At 40.5% G+C, this 18,975-nt stretch overlaps 1 protein-coding gene across 1 annotated transcript in view; it reads left to right on the forward strand.

Moving 5' to 3' along the window:
• The window catches only part of LOC141777138 (collectin-12-like), a 65,229-nt gene that overhangs the window by 36,753 nt on the left and 9,501 nt on the right, over window positions 1-18,975 (forward strand). Inside the window, exons 4-18 of the mRNA XM_074651120.1 lie at window positions 1,918-2,004; window positions 2,150-3,193; window positions 4,052-4,684; window positions 4,796-4,938; window positions 5,070-5,179; window positions 6,168-6,310; window positions 7,142-7,200; window positions 11,701-11,800; window positions 14,524-14,608; window positions 15,078-15,153; window positions 15,921-16,016; window positions 16,143-16,289; window positions 17,409-17,499; window positions 17,783-17,978; window positions 18,778-18,872. Of these exons, the coding sequence (XP_074507221.1) occupies window positions 1,918-2,004; window positions 2,150-3,193; window positions 4,052-4,684; window positions 4,796-4,938; window positions 5,070-5,179; window positions 6,168-6,310; window positions 7,142-7,200; window positions 11,701-11,800; window positions 14,524-14,608; window positions 15,078-15,153; window positions 15,921-16,016; window positions 16,143-16,289; window positions 17,409-17,499; window positions 17,783-17,978; window positions 18,778-18,872 (3,105 nt within the window). The remainder of the gene's footprint in view (window positions 1-1,917; window positions 2,005-2,149; window positions 3,194-4,051; window positions 4,685-4,795; window positions 4,939-5,069; window positions 5,180-6,167; window positions 6,311-7,141; window positions 7,201-11,700; window positions 11,801-14,523; window positions 14,609-15,077; window positions 15,154-15,920; window positions 16,017-16,142; window positions 16,290-17,408; window positions 17,500-17,782; window positions 17,979-18,777; window positions 18,873-18,975) is intronic.

Consider the following 18,975-nt stretch of genomic DNA (forward strand, 5'->3'; position numbering starts at 1 on the left):
GGCTGGATATGAAAGCATGAATTAGCTTCTCAGCATCATTTTGTTTTATGAATGATCGTACCTTCGCTATGTTCCTGAGGTGAAAGAAAGCTGTTTTGGTCACTTTGTTAATGTGGGAGTTGAAATTCAAATCTGCGTCCAGGATGACACCGAGACTTGTCACCTCAGGTTTAAGCCAGCCGGTTAAACCTCCGAGATTCATGGTTAGCATCTCTCTTTTAGATTTGGGGCCGATAAGTAGAACTTCTGTTTTGTCCTCATTTAATTTGAGAAAGTTATTGTTCATCCATTTGTTTATTGCCAACAAGCAGTTTGTAATGGAATTTATGGCTGTCGCATCATTAGGTTCAGCTGATATATACAATTGTGTGTCATCCGCGTAGCTATGGAAATCAATATTATGTTCTCTGATGATGTCACCAAGTGGTAACCTATAAAGAGAAAAGAGTGATGGACCTAAGCAGCTTCCTTGTGCAACCCCGTAGCAGTTTTCATGTTTCTTAGACATATGGTCTCCTAGGCTAACATAAAACTTCCTTCCTCTGATATATGTTTTGATCCAGTTCAGTACACTATCAGTGAGCCCAATAAGCTTTTCAAGTCTATTGATTAGGATGTCGTGATCAATGGTATCAAATGCCGCACTAAGATCTAACAGGATAAGGATAGATACTTTATTTGCATCAGAGTTAAGTCTGAGGTCGCTAATTATTTTGGTGAGAGCAGTTTCAGTACTGTGATATTTTCTGAAACCTGACTGAGAGACTTCCAAGATGTTATTTTCTTCAAGAAAGGAATTTAATTGGACTAATACTATCTTTTCCAATACTTTACTAATAAAAGGTAGATTTGATATCGGTCTGTAGTTTGCTAGTATACTGGTATCCAATTTGGGTTTCTTTAATAAGGGCTTTACAACAGCTGTTTTAAAAGCATCTGGAAAAACGCCAGTTTTAAGGGATGTGTTTATAATGTGTAGGACCGGACCTGAGACACTATCAAACACTCGCTTAAAGAATGTTGTGGGCATAGGATCGATATCTGATGTTGTAGAGTTACATTCACTGACAGTTTTAGAAAGTTCACCTAGTGTGATACATGTAAAAGTGCTCATGGTTACATTGCGGGATCTACTGATGTCAGTTTCACCTCCACTAGTAGTGATACTAGCTCTGATTGAAGTTATTTTGTTCATGAAGAATAGGGCAAGCTCTTCACACTTAGCTGCTGAGGATAGTGGGGGGACAGGAACAGTGTTTAGCAGCTGGTCAATGGTGGAAAAAAGAACTCTGGAATTTCCGGCGTTTTCTGTAATAATGCTGGAAAAATAATCTTTCCTTGCTAGACGGATGGTTTTGTTATAGGTAGATAGTGCATCTTTATAGATGTCGTGGTGGATAGTGATCTTTGTTTGATCTTTGTGAAGAGGATGACAATTTCACTGAGAATCAACTCATCAGTTTTGATCAGCAAGACATGTGCAAGTGGTTGTTGTGCAAATTGAAGACAATTGTACTTACTTTTTGCACACATTTGCTTGAATGAATGAGAAATTCTAATCTGCTGTGAACAACAAACTTATTGTTCAGAGATTTGAATTTATTGTTTTGAAAAAAATAATTGTCATTCAAGAATTGAGCCAAAGCGAATGAGAAAAACTGTAAGAAGCTGGAATCGACTCAAACCAATTAATCGGCGGTTAATTAATAGTTAACAACTAATTGATTAATTGATTAATCTTTGCAGCTCTATACCATTCCTTAGTATCTGTGATGGTTGTATAAAGGTTCCTTTTACTAAATAGTGAGGGAAAAAAGTGTACCAGCATCATTATATTTTGTATTTAACTTTGCTTTTTCCCTGTAAGTGTATGTAATGTGCGTATCTATTTAATGCTTCTCTCTCCTCTTTTGTCAGTGGTCCAGAGGATGGACAATGTCACAGAGGGCATGCAGAATTATGGAGGCAAGATCAATGCTGTGGAGACAGATTTAAAGAAACTAGGTAAGTCTCATTAACATAAGATTAGATATCAAATATGGATTGTTTAATCTACTGTAGCTGTGAACAAAATTTTTAATATTGTGTACAAAGAGGCTTTTTGACTGACATTTTACCATATTTTCGTTTCTGTGTGTTACATTTCCAGATGATCAGGCAGGAGAGAAGTCAGGTAATGCCACGAGTGACATCAAGACTTTCAAGTCCGATCTGGAGGCGTTACAGAACCAGCTGAACGATATTGCCCTCAGGGCCACTAGAAACAGGGATGTGCTGGATGAGCTTCAGATCACAGGAGATGACATGCAGAACGGCCATGTCTCCCTGCAGAGTTTTATGCAGGGCAATGAGGCCTCGCTGCGCGGGGTCAACCGGACCTTGGCCTCCTACGGTGGCATGATTGACAACCTCCAGACAGACACTGCATGGCTTCAGTCAAAGATACAGGGCCAGGTCAAAGTGCAGAGCCAGACCCAGGTTAGTATCAGTTCACTAAACATCACCCAGTCCCAGCAGCGCAATCTGCTCAGCACGCTGCAGAAGACGGTGGAAGACGCAGGCCAGGCGGTGCAGAAACTGAAGAATGACTATCAAGGTCTGCAGCAGACATCCAGACAAACCCAGAGTGACACAGAGTGGCTGAAGGAAAAAGTCCAGAATCTCCAGGTTTTGGCGGCCAACAACTCAGCCCTGGCCCGTTCCAACGGAGAAGCTCTGGATGACTTGGGGGCTCAGCTCAGCACGCTAGCCAGCCAGATCCAGAACACCTCAGCTCTCAGTGAGGACCAAGGTCAGAGCCTGCACGAGCTGTTGGACCACCAGAGAGACTACGACAACGCCACCTCAACTAAGTTTGACGAGATGGAATCACGGTTAGACAGACACGAGAACGACATGGACCGCGTGACTGGAAACGTGAGCTTCGCAACGCAGCTCCTGGGTGCCATCAGCACCGACCTGAACGGCCTGAGGTCCTGCGCTGAGACGGTGATGCGACACACAGACATGATAGCGGGGCTGAACGGTAGTGTGACGGAGGCCGCAGCAGACAGCAAAGAGCTGCGCGCACAGCAAGAAGAAATGGCGGCCAGGCTGGACAGTGAGGTCGCTGACCTCTCGGTGGTGATGGAGGAGATGAAGCTGGTGGACAGCAAGCACACGCAGCTCATCACCAACTTCACCATCCTGCAGGGTAAGAATAGAAGACGTACTTATTGGAAATGGTGAAAAAATTTTCAGTTCACAAGATGATTTTATTGGTTTGATTTAATTCTGTCATAAACAACTTGCACATAACACACTTCTTCTACATTTACAAGTATTTCATCCTTCCATTTCCTTTAATAATAATATTTTACACCTGCACTGCTCCAAATTTTTTTCCACCTTAACCTATAAGTAGTTTTGTTGCTCATCCATCGTTTCACAATGTTAACCACGTGGCATTGTGCCTTTCTGCAAGCATGATACGAGGCTGATATGAAACGTATTTATGAAACATATTTTTGGTTCAGAAACGTCAACATTCAATGTATCCCGTGGTTTGCAAAAACGTACAATGCCACCATTGCCGCCGCCCTGTATAGATCTATAAGAACCACATATATTCATTTTGACTAGGACCAGGATTACACCTCTGTCCGCTCTCTAGTACACTATACATCCTATTTACCACTTTATTGCTGACTGCACATATGTACAGATTACATTTACTTATTGCACATTCTACATTTATTTATTGACGGACTGCCCACACTATGTTCACCCTTTCACTCTGTATGTTTTATATCTCTATTATTGTTTTTATAATTTGTGTATACCTTTACCTCGCCTGTGTTTCTCTCTGTTTGCTGATGTTGCTGCTTTGACACCTGAATTTCCCTCCGGGGATTAATAAAGGTTCATCTTATCTTATCTTAGTACACTATATTATCAGCAAAATAATAGTTACCTAAAAATACCAAAGTACAATAAATAAATGTTTTCTTTGTGAAACATGTGAAGACCTCAGTACATTCTGACACACTCACCTGCTCTTATTATGTTTCAGGTCCACCAGGTCCAAAGGGCCCCAGGGGTGATAAGGGTCCTCAGGGGCCAGTGGGCCAAGCAGGACAAAAGGGTGATAAAGGAGACAAAGGGATGCCAGGGGTGGGGGGACTTAAAGGAGAGAAAGGTGCTGCTGGACTACCAGGGTTGACAGGTCTAAAGGGTTCAGCTGGGGCTCGGGGTCTTCCGGGGGCTAAAGGGTCCAGAGGGTCTGGAGGTCGACCTGGAAGCTCTGGTGAAAAAGGTGACCCTGGAGCTCAGGGGATTTCTGGTAGGGATGGAATGTCGGGGTTGCCAGGACCACAAGGGCCACAGGGGCCCAGAGGAGCAGCAGGACCTGCAGGAATCGAGGGTCCACGTGGGCCCGTTGGACCCATCGGCCCTCCCGGTCCTCCAGGGCTACCAGGGATACCTGCGCATGCACCTCCACTTTCAAAACCTCCTCAGCCCACTCGGCCTGCTCAGCCCGCTAAGGTCCCTGAAACCCCCAAACCACCTCCACCCCCCAATGCACCTCCGCCCCCGAAAGCACCTCCATCCCCCAAAGCACCTCAACCTTCCAAACCAGCAGAGGAACCACAAGGCTCCGTGTCCCGGCAGATCCAGCCCCCTGCCACCACTGCTCCAGCACCTGGTGAGTTGGGTAGAAAATAGATGTATGGCCCATTATTATTCTGATACAACATCTGACATGTGATTTCACTTGTACAGTATATTGTAATATTCTGTAAATGATTGATTGCAGGTTGCCCACCTGAGTTCAGGAGGTTTGGAGACAGCTGCTATTACTTCTCCTCCGGTTCTCAGCGGCTCAACTTTGACGAGTCCAAACAGTTTTGCGCTAACGTGTCATCTCTAATGCTCATTATTAACGACAATGAGGAACAGGTAAATGAAAATTACACCCCATAGTTACTTTAATACATTCACCGACTTTAAAGAATGAAACAAACTTAATGTTAAAATCACAGACAGTTTTTTTTTCTGAATTAAAATATCTTTTGCTCTTCTATCCATAGACTTTTGTGAGAAATGCAATTGCAGGAAAAGGCTATTTCTGGCTGGGCCTTACTGACAAGGCGGAGGAAAATGTCTGGAGATGGGTGGATGGAACCTTACCTGCATTCAAGTGAGTAAACCTGCAAAATTGTTTTTACAAAAAAATGTGTATATGTTATTAAGCAAATGGAATTCATATGTTTTCAAGATTTTCTGACTTGACTCCTGGCTTCATTCTGTTCCAAAACAACAGGCCTGATGATATATATATATGTATATATATATATATATACATATATATATATGTATATATATATATATATATATACATATATATATATATGTATGATGCTTCAACTTTAAAGGGGAACAACAGAGATTTTTGACTGCAACTTTCTCATGTACGCGCATATTGCGAGGACACGTCTGGAAACCACAAGGTGGCAGCGTCATCACGGTAAACAGTAACTACCTGTCAGTGGGGATAACTTTTGCAATATAAATAAACATGCTGTCACTTTCTGAATCTATTTTATGTTAACAATAAACACTTATAAGACAGAGAAACTGTGTCTAGCCTTTCTGACTTCTTTCGTCTTCCAGTAGTTATAGTTTATGCAAGTGCAAGTGCCACTTGAACGGGGAGATCAATGACAGGATTTGGGCAGCAGCTAGCTTGTAAGCATGGTCACTAGTCACGGGATGACCGTCACAACCTGCGCTATAATCCTGTCATGCATGTCTCCGTTCCAATGGACAGCACTTGCATGAACTATAACTACTGGAAGGCGAAAGAAGTCAGAAAGGTATGACAAAATGTCCCTGTCTTATTAGTGTTTATTGTAAACATAAACTAGATTCAGAAAGTGTCAGCATGTTTTATTTATATTGCAAATGTTGTTGAAATTCTATACTCCATTTAACTGACAGGTAGTTACTGTTTACCGTGACGACGCTGCCACCTTGTGGTTTCCCGGCACGCCCTCACAATATGCACGTACATGAGCAAGTTGCAGTATTTTTTTCCATCATGTTATATAGCCTCCAGAATAATGTCAGTTTTTTAAAAAAGGCCGTTGTACCCCTTTAATGCATATTGTTCATGTTGTTGCTATCAGGAAGTGGAAGCCTGGCCAGCCTGATAACTGGACCCACGGCCACGAGGACGGCGAGGACTGTGCCGGCCTCATCCATAATGCCAACTGGAACGATTTCTACTGCTCTGACCGCATCGGCTTCATCTGTGAACGTGCCTCTGACTGTTAGTACCCTTTCTACATCACACCTTTCTGAATTTTAAAATCTCCCATTTGTGTGTGCGTGTACGTGGATATGTGTTTTAAAGCATACAGTTGGCAATATTAAATTCTTTTCATACTGGCAAAAAAATCCCATGTCAAGACCACAACCAGCAATGTGTTAGTTAGAATTTCCTACTCAGTACTCTGAGGTAGTCAGTCCCAAGTCTACTCATTCCTACTCAAGATGTAAATCTTTAAAAACAAGTCACAGATATATAATACCCTGAAACCAGCTGAGCACTTTAAGCGAATGTTACTGAAACAGGAGTAGTGTAGTAGACGGGTGCAGTGGTTCTCAAACTTTTTTCAGCCGAGTACCCCCTAACCAGCACAAAACATTTTTGGCAGAAAAAAAAAAAAATGCAGTTGACAGTTTACGGCAGTAACGATTGCATTGAAAATAGGAAAATATAACATAAAGTAGATGTTGAAGCTTTCCATGATTTGGAGCACCTCTCGGCCCAGTGTGTGTCCGCATCATTCTATGTTGCAACATTTCTACCTGTGTGCCATTTTTTTATCATTATAAGTGTTATTGCTGTTGCTGAACACAAATCATAACACTGTTAAATGCACCTTATGTGTTTTATATTTGTTCTTCTCTTCACAGTGGAAGTTCCGGTTTTATAGCATCCATCTAAGACAGTGTGAGCTGTCTCTGCGAGGAAGGTGAAGAGGCTGACGTTGAGGATGATGAAGGACTTGAGGAGGAGCTCTAGATGACTAGAGGACTCTGATGATGCCAGCTCAGTCAATTATCACTGAGACTTGGACTGGTCTTTGTCTTAAAGGCACTTTACAACACAGCGTGGTGCAGAAGACAGAGCATGCACAGACCCGGCCCGCTATCGTATTGATTTAGTGTTTGTACTGAAGGAAACGTGAGAATGTAGGGATTTGTTCAGACTATACGAAGTCAGCCGCTGTTGTACAGGTGTATCTGTAAATAATAGTTCACAAAAGATACATTGTTGGTTGGGATTGAGTTTCATATTGTTTTATTTTTTGGCTTCCTTCTCAAAACAAAAAAATCTATATCAGAGCATTATGTTGTTAATAAAGTGGAACTATTTTTATACTGTCAAATACTTCACAGATTCAGAACTGGGATTAGAAATAAGATCCCACTCAGCATCAGAGGACTACAGATAATAAATAGAAATAAAGTTTTGTAAATGTCACCTTTCTACAAATTGAAATATCAATATTTGTTTTGAGAATAGATGCTCAGTGTGAGCACTGCTGCTGTTTCATGAAGGACAGTATTTCGTAGACTTTAGTTTTATACAGAACGAGGCACACATTAACAATATGTAAAAAAAAATTGTAATGTAGCCATCATATGATGATTTATTCATTATGCCAAATACAATATGTGAAATATGTTACATGTTTATAATTTGCATAATCAGTTGTTATTATTGTATGATTGACATTTTCCAATTCATATAATGCTTCAGGACTGAGTAGCAGTTTGTAATCTGGCTCAAGGCTCATTATGCCTCAATGAAATGACCAAGTTCCTATGGATCACAATAAAATGGGAAAGAAACTGTGTGTGGAGTCAGTGCTTTTCGTCCTATGAAATATTATAACAAATGTATTTAGATTATATGGCATGAAAAGCCATTTATTTGTTTGATAAACTTTATAAAAACTAAAGAAGAAAGGAAACTCCTAATTGATACACTACTAAAGTGGTAGGGGAATTACATGTCACAACAAGATTAAAAATGGCTGTACAATTTACATATAATACAAAAAAACAAAACTTTAAATACTCAGCTTAATGTGTGGACTTGTCCAAAGAAATTAATTTGAATCTTTTGTGCTTTAGCTACTGTATGCTGTGATCTAAATCACCTAATTATGTCTGTTAATCTCTTCAAAATGTCAGTGAAAAATCAAGAATATGAAGTGTATTAATCTTTATTTGTATAAAAGGCACAGCAATGACCAAGGTCAGTAAATAAGCCAATTATATTCTTATAGGGGATGTATTTTATGAAGACTTTAGACAAATTTAGTGTGAAAACTATTTAGTGTAGCCATTTTGTGAGAAGAGTCAATAATGTAATCGCGTAAAGCTTGAATTCCTTTAATAATGGAGATTGAGATACAGAAAAATGTATATGTGCAATGTGCAAATGTAAATGGTATTTGGCAAATATAATTAAATTTACAATATTAAATCTTTAGACTTGTGAATGTTATGGAATAGCAGTACATTATGGTAAATACAGTACAGTAATATAATCAATAGTAAATCTAACAGCATTTCTGCCAACATTTTGTAAATCTGAATTGTCTTTTTTGGCAAAGGAATCTGACTGGTTTTATAATGCTGTATACTTTCACACTGTTCAAAGAACAATTTATAGGGAGATAGAAACAGACACAGCTAAAAACAAAGACAAGCTGAACAAAGATAGGTAAAAAAAATAAACAGAACTATTACACAAGTAGGTGAATAACTAGGCGTGCAACAATGACCAACAACATACAAATAGTGCAAAGAAATAAATATGCAATGGCTGTACACATGAAGTGTGTTTATATACAGTATGCACAGCGTGCAGGATCTATGTTAGAACAAACCAAAAATAAATGTAAAGTACAATTCCTTCTGTGTGAGCATTTCAAAGGTGAACCGCTCTGGAATATTTTTATTTTTTTTTCTAAATATGTTTTATTGATTTTCAAAGATTTTATCCCACAAAAATAACAGATACAAAACATGTATAAGTCAAACAAAATCGATATCATTCATCAGATCTGATTACAAAGTTAAGTCCAAATTCCCTTCCCTTATCCCCCTCCCTACCAACCCACCCACTCATCCATCCATAGGATCACAGGTTACAGAATACATTTAGGTGCATGAAGGAAAGATATAGAATATTTTTAATTTAACTAAATTTGTTATAAATCAGTGACTTATTAACCCTGGTTATATATAAAATGCTGTAACTATTAAATTATTTACTGATTGGTAACAAATTATTTTAATTATCTACATCATACCAGGTGGAACAGATTTACTCACACACATAAATTAAATGTGAAAAATAAAATAATAAACTGACATGAAGAGTACATTTAAGTTAAAAAGATCATACGCAAAGTCAACGCGATGAGATAACGTCACATGATCACCATCACCTGACGATGACATACTATTTTTTAGGGGCAATTTGTAGCTTATGGTTGATTTTCTCTGGTGTACAGACGCGTTAACAGCTCTGTGAGCGTGTTTTTATTATCTTATTATCATAGTTGATGACAGCAGTTGATTCAACACGCGACTGTCTGCTAGTGATGTGTCGGTCAGAACGAGCCAGTTCATTGAGCCGGCTCTTTTAAGTGAACGATAAGAGCCGGCTCCCGTCCGAAAGACGGTTTTTTCTTCTTTTTTTTAAATTAATTCAAGGCGGAATGATAGGACGATCCTCTCGGAGCCACGGCCATCCATGCACTGATTGGACGAATGCTCTCCCTCCGTGGGCTGCTGCTCCCAGCATTCAAACCGGAAACAGTATGGAGGCTCGTTTGGAAACTTTCTTCTCTTATTTCCCGAAAATAGTTCACCGAAATGTGTTTCTGAAAACATTTGAGGCGAGAAATAAGCCACGCAGTTGCTAAATCTGTCTTTATTTTGGATCAACAACGTTTATTTTAAAAGATTCTCGGGAGTTTCAAGAGGCGGCGAGTCGCGTCGCACGTGATTTGCATAAAGTAGACTAGCCCTCAACTTTATGCAAATGAGGATCGGGCGTCGTGACGCTCCGTTTCTTGAATCGCGACGCCACGCTACCAGAATGCATTGCGCGGCTGCTTACATAGACAATTAATGGGAAGCGTGGAAAGCACGGAGCCTGTGGACATGTACCAGAAGAGGAGGAGAGAAAGAGAGAGAGGAGGGCGGTGCGTGAATAGCAGACAAGATGAGTGACAATCGGAAACTAAGCAGCATGTAAAATTATGGTATTCTGGAAATTATACGGTTTAGTATGATTATATTGAATAATTTAAAGGGACTATTTGTAACTTTCAGAAATGCTTCTTAACAGCGACACCTGTGGCCGTGAAATCAACGAAAGTCAGCGTCGGGCTCGCGCTTGCTCACTCTAAATATACCTGAACGAGCATCGCTCAAAACAGTGAGGCGACACACGTCAGCTAAAAGCACAATATCACTCTATATTTCAGCTGCTTGGCAGTAATGTTAGCTGACCAGACGAAAGTCTCTCCATGAACATGATTTAGATCTGATCCTAGTGTTGGCTTTTCCTGCCTAAGTGCAGGCTGAAGCAGCGGGGCTCTGCAGCGTGTCTCCCTGCTCTCTCCGCCCGCAGCCGGAGAGAGCAGAGGAGACACCGGCACCCGGTCGGTAACGAGAGGGTAACGTAACTCTCTGAAGAGCTCCGTCACTTCACAAGACACGGGAAAGCTCTGTTGGTCTGGAGGAGCTGCAGCATTTATTTCTGCACAAACGTCCCCTGTGCATTCACTAGATATTCTCAGAGCTAAACTAACTCTTCTGCAGTGTGGAGTGAACGCGCGTTCACGTCTAGAGGTGGAGCGAGACAGCAAGGACGCGCGCGCATTCTGAGTGAAGGAGAGCAGGCAGCGGAGACGAGGCTCCAGCCACACGCGAGCGCGCATTTGCGAACGCGCATGTGTGGCGACCCGCTACATTTATATGCTTAAAAAGTTACAAATAGTCCCTTTAAGTGATATATGTGCACACATACTAATCATAGGGCGGCTGTGGCTCAGAGGGTAGAGCAGGTTGTCCACCGGTCGGTGGTTCGATCCCCGGCTGCTCCGGGTCACATGTTGATGTGTCCTTGAGCAAGACACTTAACCCCAAATTGCTCCTGGAGGCATAGCCGTCGGTGTGTGAATGAGTATTTAGATTAAATTCTGATGGGCAAAGTTGGCACCTTAGTAGCCTCTGCCATCAGTGTATGAATGTGTGTGTGAATGGGTGAATACTGACATGTAGTGTAAAGCGCTTTGAGTGGTCGGAAGACTAGAAAAGCGCTATATAAGTCCAAGTCCATTTACCATTTACCATAGGTCAAAAAAGCACTAAATTTGGCTGAACTATAAAAAGCAGAAGTGGTAAGCCGAAAGAGCCGGCTCCTCTTTGGTGAGCTGAGCCAAATGATCTGACTCACTAAAAAGAGCCTGAACTCCCATCACTAGTTGTCTGCTTGATTTACCCAGAATGCCTCGCTTGTTGCCGTCTGCTGAAGCAGTGACTGTGTAGAATCACATCAACCAGCTGAAGCTGACACATTCATGAAGTTTGTCGATACTATGCGTGTTTATTGTATGAAATAAGATAGAAAGAGGGGGAAGAAAAGAAAATACCGGGGGGGAATCTGTTGTCAAGACACCAGCAATGCCTCTCTTCACGACCAACCCTTTTGACCAAGATGTTGGTGAGTACTCAGCAGCTAGCAGGCTAGGAGCTAACTTTAGCTGTGATTAGACAGCTCTGTTGTTTGTGTTCCTCAGCTGCCTGTAGCTTCAGTACCACCCTGGAGACCTGTCGTACTGGAGCCAAACGACTGCCTCTTAGTGTATAACGTGGGCTGTATAAATTGACAAGCAACAGTTTATGTTATTAGATGTGTTTTGTTTGTTGTGATTCGCTCTGTTAGCTAACTAGCGTGCACCCTTATTATGAAGAGATTTAGCTAGCTCTCAGCTAGCAGCAACTGACATTCAGTTACTTGTAAAATATATTCCTTTAAGTCGTATTATTTGTAAAGTAGATTTTTTTTTTAGTCAGGTTAACTGTTGATATTCATGATTCATGAGATGATTTAAGTTAGCTAGCCATCATGCCTCATCATCACTTCAATGTGTCCCATCCAACCACTATGATGAGCCTGAAATCTCTCTGTTGATGATGTCAGTGAAAGAGGAAGCTGTGGTGTGTGTGAAACCATAAAGTCACAATGCGTTTCCTTCTCTCTCTTTGTTCTGTGTGGAGTGGTTAACCACTTCATTAGCATGTAACGGTATACAGTCAGTGTGCTGCTGCAAGAGAGGGGGAAAACTAATTATACAGGATACCATATAAAACAGTCCATGTGCAAAACTATAGCCCTCAAATCCAGCAGTAAATGCTAATTTGGTAAAGCTTATAATGGGTGTTTTGGACTGTCAGGTGTTATTTCAGCTTGAGTGGTTGTTTTCAGGCTGTTTGTGTATAAATGTGCTTTTAATATCTCTGTGTTGGTGAATATCTACTTGTAATTAGGGATGTAAATAAAATACTTTATTATGGTATTTGTAATCAATTGCAATGTCTGTATAATAATAATAATAATAATAATATTTATATAGCTTTTCAATTAAAAAAAAACCCTAAACTTTATATTTGTCATATACATACAGGTACATGCATGAAATTTGACCTCTTCATTTAACCCATCCTTAGGAGCAGTAATAACAAGTTACAAAGTGCTTAAGACATAAAAAAACAAACAAGAGAAATCAACAGATAAATAATAAATAAAAATAGATTGATATAGTAACAATAACAAGCAAGGTATGAATAACTAAAACGCCGTAAAAACAATTGAAGTAAAACGGAAGAATAACCAATTCAAGAGAAAACAATTCTGAAAAAGTGTGTTTTTAAGAGAGATTTGAAAGAAGAAACAGAGCTGGACTGCCTGATCTCCTCTGGCAGGTCGTTCCAGAGTCGTGGGTCCAAAGGTTCAGTCTCATCTGGTTTATAGCTTTGAGCTAGGAATTACCTAACAGACCTCTGTCAGAGGATCTCAGGCTGCATTCGGGATCATAAGTCAGTGATATGATCAGGGGCCAACCTCAAATGTGCTATAAAAGTAAGTTAAACCTGCAGTAGCCAGAATGTTTTTTGGCATCATTGAGGAAAAATTCCATAATAACCTTTCAGCATATTGTAATTCAAGTGTTCTGAGAGAAAACTAGACTTCTGCACCTCCTCATGGCTCTGTTTTCAGGCTTTAGAAAATCTAGCCCGTGACGGGAGACTTTGACCAATCACAGGTCATTTCAGAGCGAGAGCGGTCCTATTGGTTATTCAACGAAGGCAGCTGTCAATCACTCGCAAACTCCGATCAAACGGTCAAACTAGGCAGCGCTGATCAAATATGAATCAGTATTCTGTTACTGTAATGCCTATTTCTCACTTCAAATGTTTTCAGAATCATATTGTAGTGTACTGTTTAGCTGTAAAATGAGAAAGTTTGTGACCCGGCAGCCATGTGGAGATCAGTTGAAGAAATACCAAGCACCGCCCACCTGCTAGAGCAATTACAAAAGCAGCTAAACACATGAGCCACATGGCTGGATACAACAGTATGTGTCCTCTTTATAAGAAGTCTTACTTTCACCACTTTTATTAGTGATTTATTAATGGAAACATGAGGTAACCTACAAGACACGTTAAGTACACAATTATGTGATTTAGCACGAGGATGATGATGACATATTTAAAAAAACGGAAAAGTGCAATGGCAAAGAGAAACTTCCACCACCACTGAATTAAATACATTAATCGGTATATTTTCTTAAAAATGAAAGCTACAAAGCATAAATGTCACGATTACAAAAGCAGCTAAACACATGGGTCATATGGCTGGAGACAGCAGTATGTGTCAGCTTTATAAGAGGTCTTGCTTTCACCACTTTTATTAGTGAATTTTTATGGAAAAATTAGGGAACTTACAAGTCAAGTACATAATTATGAAATTTGGCACAAGGATGATGAGGACATTTAAAAAAACAGAAAAGTGCAATGGCAAAATGGAACTCTCCACCACTGAATGCCAACAGTCTCAACACAAACCAAACATGATGATCTTCAGATTGGCATTTACTGCAGAGCTGTTGTATTGTTAGGGGCTTCTGTTATTTTGTCTGTATCCCTCTAATGTTTATGCTCCTTGTAGGGTTAACAAAAAAGGAGACGATCTCACACACACACACACACACACACACACACAGCTTGCAACTACAATTTGTGTTTCAAGAAGCCTTATTATGTTCTGAACATAGGAGGATCCTCACCTCTCCTCTCTGCCTCTAAATAGAATAAGTCATGAAAGGTGCCTTTGCAATCTTTAACTTTTGTGCTTACGTTGGTTGTTGTGCTTCTTCCCTGCAGAGAAAGCAACCAGTGAGATGAACACAGCCGAGGACTGGGGCCTCATTCTGGACATATGTGATAAGATAGGGCAGTCACGCACCGGGTAGGTTAACTGTCTTCATACTAAACCTGACACACATTTATCAGGCATTGCATGAAATTTCCTTCAATGGTTTTTCAATCGTAAAACACACGGTTCCCAGGGTTGGAGATAGAACCCAGGGACACCAATTTAAAATAAATACTTATATAGTGACTTAATTTACTTGAAGTTACTGTGAGGAACTTTTAACTGGTTATGAGACAGTCTTAATTTAATACTGATGCATCAATATGACCTAGATACTGTAAGTAAACAAGACCATCAGCCAGAAGATTAGCTATTTCTAGTTATTCTTCATGCCCGTCATCGGGTTTTCTAAAGGGACTCTGGCGCTCAGAAACACTACCGCTTTTGTCCACAGGGACCGCCAAAATCAACACTGAAAGTTCCTCGTAGTAACTTTAACATAGCTGGATTGTTCTTTGGTCCTTGCCAAGCAGTTCATCTGATTTCTACCGTTCTTTTGCAGGCCTAAAGAATGTCTCCGCTCTATAATGAGAAGAGTGAACCATAAGGATCCTCATGTGGCCATGCAGGCACTGACAGTAAGCAGATTGCAAACAAACCTTGTTTGATGTAGACCTTTTCAAACTTGACAACATAAACCTTCTAAATGGGCTCCTTTGTATTTCCTGTTGCAATATTTGTTAATGCAGTAGCTGACAGGAGGTAAACTTGTACCAAAGTTGTTGCCCTAGCAACAGAATGCCATTGAAAAGGTCTGTAAGTGTAATTGTTCGATCCATTGAGGCACAACATAGGCTGTGTCCGAAAATCACTCACTACTTACCTTTCACAATAAAAGCCCTAGACATACACGCTGCATCACTGCCTACCAAGGATAACTTAAATTAACTCAGAGCATTTTGCCAGGAGACAACTCAACAAAATAGCTTACATATGTATCCCTCACACACAAAAATACATGTCAGTATTTATTATGGCATTAGGCAAGTTTTAATTGTGCGACAGCAGTGACGTAATTAACAGTGCAGAGAAAATGATCTGAGTAGTGTCCGAAAGTGTTTTTTTCATTTTGCAGATGAGCTCACTATATACAACTCCCTGCATAGTGAGTAGGTAGTAGTGAATGAGTGAATGATTTCGGACACAGCCATAGTCTTCTTGTCATACCCTTAATTAACCTTTCACTGAGATGGGAGCTAGTGGAGTAACCGACTTTATTCTATGTGTTATCCTAATATGTGCTACATGTTTGTCACATGTTGCTATGGATTTAATAGTGAGTTAATATAGTGAGTCATTTAATAGTTAATAGTCTGATGAACTGTTTGTACCAATGTCCTCACAGCTCCTTGGTGCTTGTGTGTCAAACTGTGGGAAGATATTCCACTTGGAGGTGTGCTCCAGAGAGTTTGCCAGTGAAGTCAGTAACGTCTTAAACAAGGTGTGTGATGTCATTTTTACTTTCAGTGGGTTGTCCACATAAATTATATTTGATTACTTATAATGAGGTCATGCTACATCCAGTTCCTTGTTCTAATGATGTGCCTTTTTTATGATGTGTCCCCAGGGCCACCCCAAAGTGTGTGAGAAGCTGAAAGCCCTGATGGTGGAGTGGGCAGAGGACTTTCGCAACGATCCCCAACTCAGTCTGATCTCAGCTATGATCAAGAATCTACGCGAGCAGGGTGTTACTTTCCCAGCTGTTGGCTCCCAGGTAGGTGTGTAGTGTGGAATTGCATTAGCATACTCTGTGTGAAAGGTTCATTTTTAAATTGCTGTATTTAGGGGTGACCTAGTGGACTAGTGGTGAGTCAGACCCATACCATACAACTGTAATGTCCCCATTTCAATTTCTGCCCAGAACTTTTGTTGCATGTCGCACTAGGGCTGCTCGATTATGGCAAAATTCATAATCATGATTATTTTGGTCAGTAAAATACGATTACTCATCGACTTGAGTAAACTTGGAATCGCATTTAGAAAAAGATTCGGTACATTTTAATGTTAAATGCATCAAGGTGCACAATTAAGAGGATAGATCTATGAAGAACTTTGTTCTCCAGTAAACAATTTAATCATAAACACATTGGTTGTATGGATATGAATGGTGATGACACAAAAAAGTCACACCCACAAAACATGGTAAACGAGACGGGGGTCGTGTTTCAAGACGGTGGGTTCCCAACATCGCCACAGACCCCTGACGCACTGAGGACAGTCCGCCCTGATTGACAGTCACGTCGGGAGAAGGAGGCCCCGCCCCTCCCTGCAAGGAGAAAGGGCACAGCAAGCACAAAGTTCACAGCCCTAGGAAGCGGCGAGGTCTGGGCGAGGGGTGCTGTAAAGCTCAGGGCCGGAGGCGTGAGCCACCTTCACCCCGGGCCTTTACAAACAGACCTAGAGTCGGTCGAGGAGCACCACCACAGAGGAAATGTGGCCATCCCTGACCCACCGAGCAGGCCGAAAGCGCACCGCTGTAAAGGAAAGGGGTGCGCTGGAACTATAATACAAGACAAAACAAGAGCATTATCGCGAAATGGAATGCGGCACAATAATCGTTTTCTCTTGACTATCTTGTTTTCATAATTGTTGGAAGACAAAATCATAATTGAAAATAAAATTGGATTAATTGCTCAGCCATGTGCAGTACCCCTCCCTTGCTTCCAATATTTCATTACCTAATAAATGCAAAATGGCCAAAAAATTATTAAACAAAAAGTGATTAATTTGATTGGAGAATTTGTGGTTGTTTTGCTTAAACATTGAGACTCATCCTTTTTAATCGTCTAGTTGTTGATTCACATGAGAATGCGATTATCAATTTTTTTCACAGGCTGCAGAGCAAGCAAAAGCAAGCCCTGCTTTAGTGGCAAAGGATCCCTCCACCTCATCAAACAAAAAAGAAGAAGAAGACTTGGCCAAAGGTAAGGAGGCTTCCAGCTGATAATCAGACAATTAGACTGTCTTTGCACACTGAAATGCTTATTTAAGTTTTTCAATACTCAGTCGTCAATGTAGAAATGTATTTGAAAGAGGCGTTATCCTTAAAACATGCACACTAACACCTTTAACTTTTTATTTGCATTCCATAAATCACATTTGCATTAATCCATTTACATCGGATTAATGCTTTGCAGATGTTCAGCAATATTTAAGGACTTTTCAAGGGCAAACATGATTTTACATATCTGTCTTTTTTGTGTGCAGCTATTGAGCTGTCACTGAAGGAGCAACGTCAGCAGCCGCAGACCTCCCTGTCGGGCCTTTACCCAAACACCTCCGGCCTGCTCTCCTCACACAAGTCCGACGGCAGGAAAGTCCGCGCCATCTACGACTTTGAGGCCGCCGAGGACAACGAGCTCACCTTCAAGTCGGGAGAAATCATCACTATCCTGGACGATAGGTGAGTTTTCACACCGACGCAAATTAAGCAGGTAAAAGCCGTACGCAAGGATTTGTCACATGACTGAGAGGATTGAGGGCTTGGTGGTATTCTTAGTTTGGTAAAGATAACCTCATGTTTTAACCCTTTTAACTCTGCACTAGAAATGGTCAGCCAGTGCCTACATTGGTATTTTTGCTTATTGTGATGTCATTTGTTGGAGTATCTTCAAATGCGTCAAATCCCTAAAATCTGTGCAACCTAAACTAAAAGGTTATGTAAGTCAATAAACCATAATAATTGATAAAAGTATTGAAATTGTGTCATAAATTTAAAAAAAAATACAAAAATCTGACAAGTTTTTCATAAAATGTAACTAAATACACTCAAAAAACATATTGATCTGAAAGATTTCTAAATGTAGAATCATGAACAAAATATCTTCTTAGCGCTTCATAAGTAATTACATCATCACGAGCGCTCAACATGATGACATGAAAGACAGAAGCCTCATCTTTCTGCTGCAAAAACAGTGAATGCTCTAGCTATCATGGTTTTTATTTTACATCGATTTAAACAGGATGTTGCCCCGGGAGGTCCATTTTTAAAGGGTTAAAGAAGCTTGAAACCGTGCATCGTTTACTAAATCGTAAAATAATCTGCTAATCTAATCTGTTCAATCTTTAATATGAGATCTTAATGCAGCACAGAGAAGACAACAGTTTCAATCTGTTAAAAGACTAAGCATACCCCGTGCACAGCGGTCATTTAAATCTGTTGTTTGATCATGTCTGAGGGTTTTTCATTTTTTTTATTGCAGTGACCCCAACTGGTGGAAAGGGGAAACATACCAGGGAGTGGGGTTGTTCCCCTCTAACTTTGTCACAGCTGACCTCACTGCAGAGCCTGAGATGAGTGAGTACACGCGCACAAAACACACCCTTTATCCACTTATGTCATCTCTAGTTCTTTGATAGGCCATTTAGTCCATTAGCAATATTACTTTATTGATCCTAGA

Source organism: Sebastes fasciatus, chromosome 11 (genome assembly GCF_043250625.1).
Source record: "Sebastes fasciatus isolate fSebFas1 chromosome 11, fSebFas1.pri, whole genome shotgun sequence".
NCBI classification, from domain to species: Eukaryota; Metazoa; Chordata; class Actinopteri; order Perciformes; family Sebastidae; genus Sebastes; species Sebastes fasciatus.